At 33.8% G+C, this 10122-nt stretch overlaps 1 protein-coding gene across 1 annotated transcript; it reads left to right on the top strand.

Annotated features, from left to right (window-relative positions):
- The first annotated feature begins 3978 nt into the window (after nt 1-3978).
- Nucleotides 3979-9671, top strand: LOC142643110 (triosephosphate isomerase, chloroplastic). The gene is made up of 9 exons (XM_075817649.1): nt 3979-4309; nt 4698-4724; nt 6250-6319; nt 6699-6822; nt 8094-8178; nt 8291-8423; nt 8533-8706; nt 9130-9212; nt 9331-9671. Exons 1-9 carry the CDS (start codon nt 4118-4120, stop codon nt 9385-9387), a joined length of 945 nt encoding a protein of 314 aa, XP_075673764.1. The 5' UTR covers nt 3979-4117; the 3' UTR covers nt 9388-9671.
- The last annotated feature ends 451 nt before the right edge of the window (nt 9672-10122 follow it).

The following is a 10122-nucleotide window of genomic DNA, read 5'->3' as shown; positions in this document are numbered from 1 at the left end:
TTATTCCTTATCAATCTCCTCTAATATATTATGTTGTTTAGTCTGTGATCATTTTGTTTGATTCCAAACTCCTAGCCAAAGACCAATTACCTTTACCCTTCCTCACTTCCTTGTCCCTAAAAAAGAAGGAAAAAAAGAAGAGGAGAAAATACTTCTATGATCTGGAACTGATTTCCAGTCGTTTTGTATCTGATATATTTCTGAGCTGAATTGATTTCAACGTGATGCAGTCTGAACACCATTTGCATCATAAAGCAAGTCTGAAGTTGGTTTTTCACCATCCATCCCCTGGCATGAATGCATTATATGTGGTGGGTGTATTCAGTCTCTATTATCCACTTCTTCTGAGCAAGAAAAGCACTATAAGTAGTTTTGGAGTTTGGACACTAACTTAAGTTTAAACCTGTTTGTTCGTCTGAAATCATTGGCACCTTTGCTTGTTTATAATCATTTTTTGTATAGTAGAGACATTTCAATGAGAAAATAAAAGTAGATTGAAGAAATGCTTAGGAGACCATGAAGGTTAGTGTAATTTTTCTGTACGATGTCAAAAATATTTTAAAGGGCTAAAATCGGATTTGTGGTTCTTTCTTGTAAATGAAGATCCTGTTGCTTGACAGAGACTATTTGTGCAGTGAATTTCTTGGCAATTTTGAGCGGAAAACTAAGCTGAATATGCCAGTCTTGGCATAGACACGATTTTGATGGCTGTTGCCATTAGTTTTTTATATGCATTCAGGCAAATGACTTGAATGCTGTTATTTTAATCCTGCTTTTCCTTTCTTGTACTCATTATACTCCGGGTTACCGTCTTGTTTGCATATTGAACTATCACCAGTCACCAAATGAAAACAAAAAAAAACAAAAACTCCAATAAAGGTTTACAAAGGCTACTTCTTCCTCATGAGTGTTTTTTTTTTTTTTTTGGTTTGTTTCTTTGACAGTGAGATGCATTTGTATAGGTGTTGTTTACTGTGAGTTTCTTTCTGAGTTGAAATTGTAACAGTACATTGCTTTATTGTGGTTTAAAAAATCTCTCTCATTCATTTAAAAAGAAAAAAGAAAAAAGTCCAATGAAGGCTGGAAGTGTTGTTGGCTACTGCTTATAAGAATATCCAAAAGACTTGAATGCTGAAAGAGACATTGGGGTATTCAACCAGAGGACTAAGTATGTTCATGGGCACAATGAAAAAGTCCAGCAGAGTCCACAAGTGGGGATATCAATCAATCAATTAAAAGATGAGCATCTACAAGTCCTGAAGAATGGTAGAAGAGTGGGTGGTCCTCATTCCTCAAATGCTATAAAGGACTGGAATTTAATAGTTTACAGCAGCACCTATCTAGGATTACAGAGTACAGGAGGCAAGTTCGAATAGAGAGTTTAGGGACACATTTATTCACACAAAGTTTCATAACTTTTTGAGATAATAAGTTGTGATTGGTGCGCCAAAAAATTGTGTCAGTGATGTGTTTGCATGAAAATAATGTTAAGTTAATCATTACTTATTGGTTATCGCCTTAACACGTTGTAAAATAAAAGAAAAAAGTGTGAAAAAAAAAAGTTTGTAGCATAGTTGAGGTTCAACTGATGGATGTGCTGAGGGAAAAGACAAAAGAAGACATCAATGTGATCTCAAGGTCTCAACCGTCCTAACTGTTTCTTTGGATTTGTACAGAAAATTCTAAAAGAATTATGCTGATTTCAGATACTTAACAAAAACTATGATCCACAGCCATCTTTGAAAATCATTCATAAAAATCATTTTCAATCATGTGATAACACCTTCTCTAGTTGACTTACATAGGTGTTGGTAACAAAAGCACACATCAATTTTTCCTGTTTGTTTACTATTTAGTGCAATAATTATCATCTTCTTCTTCTTTTTATTTTTTATGAATGCAATAATCATCTTACTCGGGCTATACCATGGAGTTATAATTCACAATTTTTTACAACCCTTGAAGTGGTATATTGTAATATATAATTAAAATAGTAAGTGACGGATCCATGTAAATCTCATGGTGATATTACAAGAATCAATTTGTCACTTCAATAAATTGAAAAAAATGTTATAAAATATAGTTGTATGTATCGTTTTACAAACATAACAAACAGGTCAAAATAAAATATTTTGAAATGGTTCCTTTGGAGTACTTAAGCAAGGGTACTCTAAACTAATACAGATTGTGAGAGTGATTAATTGGAGACTAAAAGTTTGGTGGACTATCTACTAATCAACCACCTTGATCCTTTGTTCTTAAGGCTTTCTAATTTAGTTAGGTACATAACTCTATTTTTATCAACAAAAAAAAGGTACATAACTCTTTAGTCTATTCTACCTACTTAACAAAGATTTCAACCTCTTCTATAGCAAAATTATCCTAATAATTTGCTCATTAACCAGTTTCTGACTAAAATTTTCATGAATTTGCTCATGAAGCAACGCATATTTGTCACAAACCTAGGATTGTGAAATTGGGATTTTGTTTTTGAATATATATTAGATTAGATATGGGTGAGGTTTGGATCTAGTGTGCAATTGCAATGAATTCATTAAAATTATATCACGTATCTACTTTTGAACATTTGTTACCATTTTAACGGGGTTTAGTACACTACTTGTACGGAATCTAAGTCTCACCCCTTAGATATATCTGTACGGTCAGTAACACAATCTAGAGCTTTTCACCGCAGATTCCATGCAGATGGCCACCACTACATCCACATCCCATCTCTTCCTCCCCTTTTTTTTTTTGTGTAAACCACGTGGCAAAAGGAAGAAAGACCTCAAGATTATCCTATTATTCGTATACAGCAAAGGTTGAAAAGAACATAATCCAAGACGACCTTAAACGACGTCGTACTTTGTGTTTTATGTGTATAAGGTTAGAGATAATGCCTTGCCAACATGTCTTCTCGTTGAACGACAGCGACAACTACAATCGTGTGTGTCTTTGAATATCATCAGCTCCTTTGAAGCGCGTGGAAGGTAGAGCTTTTAATGCTGTGTTTGGTAGAGATTTGAAAATATCCGATTCATATTTCATGCCTTTTTTTGCAAAGCCAATCCATTCCATTTCATGTTGCATTTTTCAATATTTATACGTTTAAGAATATATTTGAGATATTATTAATGGATAAATTAAATAATCCAAACACTATTATTATTTTTATATAAAATTAAACTACTATTTTTGGTCAAAAAAGCATGTGCCAGTAGTTGGAATTCAATTTTATATCTAGTTTAAATAATTATTTGTATCAATTTAATCACTTAAATTTTTATTTAATATTACGCTGACTTTACTTATTATCAAAAAGTTGAAAGCTAACTTAATGTAAAATAATTTTTTTAAATAAAAAAATTTGATGATTAGATTGACAAAATTAATAGTTATAAAAAAAAAAAATTTAAATCCCAAAATTGTAGTCTAAAAAAAGGATGCATGGAAAAAAAATTAAAATATAACTTACTCAGGGTGAATGGTGAGATCAATAAGTTTTCTCTCCATTTGCTCAAAATTGAAAAAATTCATCTTATTTTAATTTAGTTCCAAAAATTTAAAGACATTTAAGGTGGCACATAATTGTTTCTTTTTCATAATTTAGTGGTAGTCATTTATTATTTGTAATTTGTAAAATCGTGTGAGATAGCGTGTATACATGCAAAAAAAAAAAAAGATAAATACAATTAACACCTCTAATGTTTGGGTTAATGCCAGCAAGATTCAAGACTTTTAAAAAATGATCAACTTGATTTCTAATCATCATGAAAGAAATAAGAAAATGGAGTAACAATATAGGGTCCAAATTCGTTTTAAGGGTTAAGTTAGTCAATTTTAAAAAGTTTTGGTATAATTTTATTTTTAAAAAATAGAAGCAATTAAGCGCGTGGAAGTGACGCCCACGGGAGTAATGTGAAACACCCAGCCCACTTTACCAGCTAGTTTTTACCGTAAAGGCGAACGTATCACCAACCAGCAACCAACACCACAACTCTCAAAAAGCTCTCTCGGACCATTTTACACACAAAACGCAAAACCCAAAGCCAAATCCAAAGCTCTCTCTCTTTCTCTCTCAGACTCCCCAAGTAGTATTTTCTCACAGACAGTAGTGATGGCGGTGGCTTCAACATCTCTAGCATCCCAACTCTCCGCTCAGTTCTCCGGTCTCCGCCGCACTTCTCCAAAACTCGACCACTCTCTCTCCAACTCTCAGTCCTTATTCCAACATGTTAACTCTCATCTCCGCCTCACTTCCTCTCCTAAACCCCCACGTGGCGTCGTTGCCATGGCTGGCTCCGGCAAGGTACACTGTCTTCTTTAACAATAATAACACCTTCTAGATCTATAAGCTTCAATGTTGTTGTTTCATCAATATGTGTGTTCAGATAGCTATTGTTCTTTCATTTCTTAAAAATTTTACCTTCAACAAACACTATGAGATATAGCTACTTGTTAGTTAATTCCAAGGTTGTAAAAAAATTTTGCATGTTTAATCTTTTAGCTAAATGAGTGACCAGTGGTTCCTTCTTGGAACCAATAATGAAGCATTCAAAGCTTTTGAATTTTTACTCTTTTTTTTTTTTTTTGAAATAATGATTTGATTATGTATTATGTTAAATGGGTTTTCAAGTGTAAATGATTCTCCTATTTGGACATTTACTAATTGTTCTTATGCTTTCTTGTGCTTGCAGTTCTTTGTTGGTGGAAACTGGAAGTGCGTAAGTATTTTTTGTCACAAATGTTGTGATTTAATTTGTCTGTATCTTAATTATGGTTTTTTATTTTTTTTACATAGTCCGTATTTTTTTTGTTTGCATTACTTGTTTGTTTCTTAAGAATTTGAGTACTTTCCTGATAAAGCTTGAATTTTGAAGAGAATTGTCGTTTTAATTTGATAGGTTGGATTTGTCATGGTATGGGTTCTTGAGTTTGAATCCTGTACCTTCTATTTAAAAAGTTAAAAATCTCACGCGTTGGGCCCCATTTATCAATGAGTTTGGCTCCACACTCAAGGGGGAGTTTTAGAATTATGATTAAATGATTTAATTCACCATTTAGTAACACCTTAAGCTATTAGGACAATCGGTAATTTATCACATATATATGCCACTAATAGACGATAGTACTTGTGTATTGATAGGTGTTTGATGCAAGGAAAGGAGGAATTTATTTCTCTATAAGCTGAAAAAGAGAGGTTGCAGTCTGTTTGGAAAATTTGCTCCAAAATCCAGTCTATAGAACATAGTTTCTGAATCCCGCCTGTCTAACTCTCTCTTGTATGCAACCTAGTTGTACCAGTAGTTAGTCCAAATCTCTTTTGCCATGTAACACACTCAATATCTTCTCTCTCTAACAAACAATTGCTGGGAGTTTGGCTTAACCATCAAAACCCGCAAAAGTTTCTCCCTTGTAGACAGATTAGAGCTCTTGATTAGCGGGTTGTTTTGACACAGGAAATAAGGATATACTGCATTTGTTCATATATGTAGATTTTCTCTAATTAGGTTCGCAGAGCATAACTCTATCAATTGGCTTTGTATTATGTACTCTTGGAAGTGCACTGGATAAAGAAATAGGACAACTAGAATGGATACTCTGTTTACTTACAAGCAAAATTGGAATGGAATAACAAAAAAGGAATATGTGCCTTAGTAAAAAATTGTCTGAGAACTCTTCTGCAGGTTTTCCTCGCCTTGTGTGGGTACCTTGTCTCTGCTTCAGTTTATATAACTATCTTGCAATGTATTCTTGGAGTTCTCAACTCCGCATTGGTTGTTCAGCAACCTGTTTTTTCTCTTTTTTGGCAATGTGTGTGTGTGCACATACATGGGCAAGCATGTTCATATATGTCTAAAAATTGAATGCCAAAGATGGCAAGACTGGTTCCAACTCCACATGATGGTGCTACCATCCATTTTTCCAAGTTATGTGCATTTTTATGTAACATTGATAGCGTCAGAACTCAGAAGTGAACTGTGAACCTAAGGCTTCTTTCCACCCAATGCATTTAATGTGGAGCTACTCCACATATCTGTTAGGTTATAATACATTTTTCTTATGCATTTTTTTGGACTGTACATTGATACAAACTTCATTTATACGCTTTTCTATCTTGCTATTCTGTTAAATATTGCATATGCAATGCAGATATTTTGCTCTTGCTCTTTTTTTTTTTTTTTTTTGACGTTTTAGTCTTCATATTGAAAAGCTCGTCTCTTTTTTTGTTTCTTTTTTTTTGTTTAGAATGGGACGAAAGACTCAATCACCAAACTCATTTCCGATTTGAACAGTGTGAAACTGGAAACTGATGTTGGTAAGATAATATTCTATCTTAATGTAGTATGTGTTACAATCTGCAGTAGACTGACTTCTGACTTTTTCCATAACTACTTCCCAAAATTAGAAGAAAAGATAATCACGTGTAAACTGATAATTAAGTTTGTGTGCAAAAGAGCCTCAGACAGTGAGTCAATGATGATTTTGTAATTATCTAATCCTTGAGAAAATGCTGCAATACCTTGGACTTCTGTGTAACTAAAGGTGTAGCTTTTTTCAGTATTCGGAAAAGTGTTGGAGATGAGTTTTGTGGTGGCAAGTCTAAAGCATTAGTTGTTCAATAGGTTCTTTTGTATGATAAAGGTTTATTTTTTTATATATTAATTTATCCTAGTATTTTCTTATGAGATGTGCAGATGTTGTAGTGGCACCTCCCTTTGTTTACATCGATCAGGTGAAGAACACGCTATCAGATCGGATTGAGATATCTGGTCAGAACTCGTGGGTTGGAAAAGGCGGTGCTTTCACGGGAGAAATCAGGTGCTCTTGCTCTTCCATTTTCACCAAAATGTATCGTTTGCTCATAGTTTCTGGCTCCTTTTCTGTGTATATATGCATACATACATATGTGTGTGTGTGTGTATATATATATTTTTTGTTTTCTCAAGAATCAATCCTTTTTTCAGATTGAGTGATTCTGTTAGTTATCTTGTATTGGTCACGGAGTTGTTTTACTTAGGCAGTCAGTGTGTAGAATAATTTTTTTTTGAGGAAGTTGTGACTTTGCACGGCTTTCATAAACAATGTGCCTTTTATTTTCTTAGTTTCTAGTTTTCTCTTCCGGAAGTTCTTCCCTTCTTTGATGAGTAATAATGAATCTCAAGCAACAAGAATGCTCAAAAGATTTATTTTCCTAAAGAATTAGAATCGTAAGCCTAACTTAAGAGATCTATAAACTGAACGAAAGTGTTAAAAGAAATCCTCACTAGTACACCGTTCAAACAAAATGTGCAAAAAGCTACATTTGATCTCGATAAAAAAGTTTTTCTACACTCTCAAATGTTTGGCTATTCTGCTCCTTCCAAATCACCTACATAAGACACATAAGGGTTGCATTCCACATGATACTTTTCCTATGTCTCCCATACAACCCCTTCCATCAACAATCTAGAAAGTTTCTCTTTCTCTCTCTCTCTCTCTCTCTCTCTCTCTCTCTTTGATGAAACTAAAATAACAAAACTTCTAGTTGTTTCTGTTTAAAATTTGGCATTGGATTAAAAAAGGTCTTGCTTTCAGACTGCACACAAATGGTTCTTTCAAGATTGTTGCTCCAAAAGTTCCAAAAGAGGTCCTTTTACAAGAGTCCAAATCATTCTGCTGATGAAAATGCAGGACTCAGCCATATATCGACTTTTTGATAATTAATAATGGTGTCATCATTATTCTTCTTTTGATGTCAGCTTTTAATTGATCAGTTTCTTACAACATCAGCTATCTAGGAACTAGTAATTGGCAATATGAGTGGTGATATATTTTGCACTTTCCTTTCATAGGGTTTAATATTTCAAACACGGCCTGTGTTTCAGGCTCATGGGGCTCCTTTCTGTTGAATTTACATGTATTGGAAATTGATTTGAACATCTTTTTCCTTTATGTAGATCCTGGGGTGTTCATTGACATGAAAATTTCTGTCTTTGGTTACTTATAAAGATAAAAATAAAAACTATTTTTGGTTGTAATATGTACTTGTGCCTGTGTTTTTAATTTAAAATTTACACATAATTACCAGATTTACTGTTTTCATTTTGTAGTGTGGAACAATTGAAAGATATTGGTGCCAAGTGGGTTATTCTTGGTCATTCAGAGCGGAGACATGTTATTGGTGAAGATGATCAGGTGAAAGTTTTAACAATTATTATTTTGAGAGGTTTCCAAGAGAAGATGATTAATGTTCTTTGCTAATTGATGCTATAAGTTAAGACTTTAACTGATGATTTGTGAACTTCAGTTTATAGGAAAGAAAGCTGCCTATGCGTTGAGTGAGGGTCTTGGAGTAATAGCTTGCATTGGGGAGAAATTAGAAGAAAGAGAATCAGGGAAAACCTTTGATGTATGTTTTCAGCAATTGAAGGCTTTTGCAGGTAACTTTCTTGCTGATGTTACTTCTTTTTATGAATTATGATTGGAGTCCTGTTGCAAAAGGAAAATGTGTCCACTGTTCCATGATACTATTTGTACCATTATGTGCAGATGCAGTATCTAGTTGGGACAATATAGTTATTGCTTATGAGCCTGTTTGGGCAATTGGGACTGGTAAAGTGGCAACACCATTGCAAGCACAGGAAGTACATGTAGCTGTTCGTGACTGGCTAAAAAAGAACGTCTCAGCAGACGTTGCATCTAAGACACGAATTATTTACGGAGGTAGTTTCTTTACTGCAACTGCATTTGCATCATGAATATTGTTTTGCTGAATCATATATATCTAATGCTATGGTTACATTTTACTGCATTTGGAAGTTTTAGTTTATAATCGTCCGTCTGTAAGAAGGGATAACACTCCATAGGCATCTTTTGCTTGTAATAATCTTTTTGTGGGGGAAGAGAGAGAGAGAGAGAGTTTTGCTTTCCCGCCGTATTATAGTCTACTGTTATATGATGCTTAGAATTGGTTATAGAATGGTTCATCTCTAGTTGTTAGTCTTCTATATGACTGCTATTATAGTCTACTATTATATGATGCTTAGAACTGATTATAGAACAGTTCATCTCTAGTTGTTGTAGTTTTTTATATGACTGCTGCTTACTATCTTTATAAAACCAAAATGACCAAAAAATCATTTTCAGGGTCCGTAAATGGAGGCAATTGTGCTGAGCTTGCAAAGCAAGAAGATATTGATGGTTTTCTTGTTGGTGGTGCATCCTTAAAGGTATATTTCTGCTGTTAATGATTTCCTTGAAATTTTATGGGCAAAAATTTATCAGAATTTTCTCAATGATGGTGCATTGTGATGATTACAATTTACAACTTGATTTTTCTTGATGTAGGGTCCTGAATTTGCTACCATTGTTAATTCGGTGACATCCAAGAAAGTTGCTGCTTGATTTGGTGGTTTTGGCAAAAAGAGCAAATAAATGGTGAAGAACAGCTGTTTCAGTTTGAAGCATAGTATAATAAAACTATGTGCCATGTGCCAGTTTTCTTGGATGGGTTTTTGATCATTATCCCGTTTTACTTCCCTTAAAGCTAGAAGAATCTCTTTTATGTGTTTTCTGTGGGCTACCTCTCTTCTGGGGATAACAAGAGGTATACAAATCATGTTTTAATAGCATAAACAATTTATGAATGAGTGGCATCTTTTTCAAGAATTCGGAGCTTTTATGTTGAAGTCTTGCTTGTGTGATGTGGGCATCATATAGACAATTTAGTGTACAATGCTCTTCTCTGACTTTTTGTTCAAAAATCGCACCCACTAATGACTGCATTAGTAAAAAAGAAGGGAAAATATGTGAAATAAACCTTCAAAATCTCCAGTTTGCATGAACCTCATCAATCATACTAGAATTTGGACAATGGTAGTGTGGACATGTTGTCTCCCTGACTTATTTGTACAGGCTAATGGTTTTGTGTGTATTTGGATCAACTTTTTGCCGAAAGTTGACAAAAGTATTGTTGTACTTGTGCCTAGAAAAAGTGAGGCGTTAAAATAATTATACCAAACTGTACACAGACTAATGGCTTTTTGTATATTCGGATTAAATATTTGAGGAAACCTTATTTGTTTACTCTTTAAAAAAGTTGATAAAATTATAGTTGTATTTAGAGTAGTGAAATTTAAA

The sequence above is a fragment of the Castanea sativa genome, chromosome 7 (assembly GCF_040712315.1).
Source record: "Castanea sativa cultivar Marrone di Chiusa Pesio chromosome 7, ASM4071231v1".
In the NCBI taxonomy this organism is placed as follows: domain Eukaryota; kingdom Viridiplantae; phylum Streptophyta; class Magnoliopsida; order Fagales; family Fagaceae; genus Castanea; species Castanea sativa.
The sequence above is the reverse complement of the archived record's forward strand: the minus strand, read 5'-3'. Positions and strand labels throughout refer to the sequence as shown.

Bases quoted from the DNA above. Each gene is read 5' to 3' on its own strand.
- LOC142643110 (XM_075817649.1), top strand. From the start codon at position 4,118: ATGGCGGTGGCTTCAACATCTCTAGCATCCCAACTCTCCGCTCAGTTC. The intron at 4,725-6,249 runs GTAAGTATTTTT...TTTTTTGTTTAG, and splicing joins TTGGTGGAAACTGGAAGTGC to AATGGGACGAAAGACTCAAT. The intron at 8,179-8,290 runs GTGAAAGTTTTA...TGTGAACTTCAG, and splicing joins TTATTGGTGAAGATGATCAG to TTTATAGGAAAGAAAGCTGC.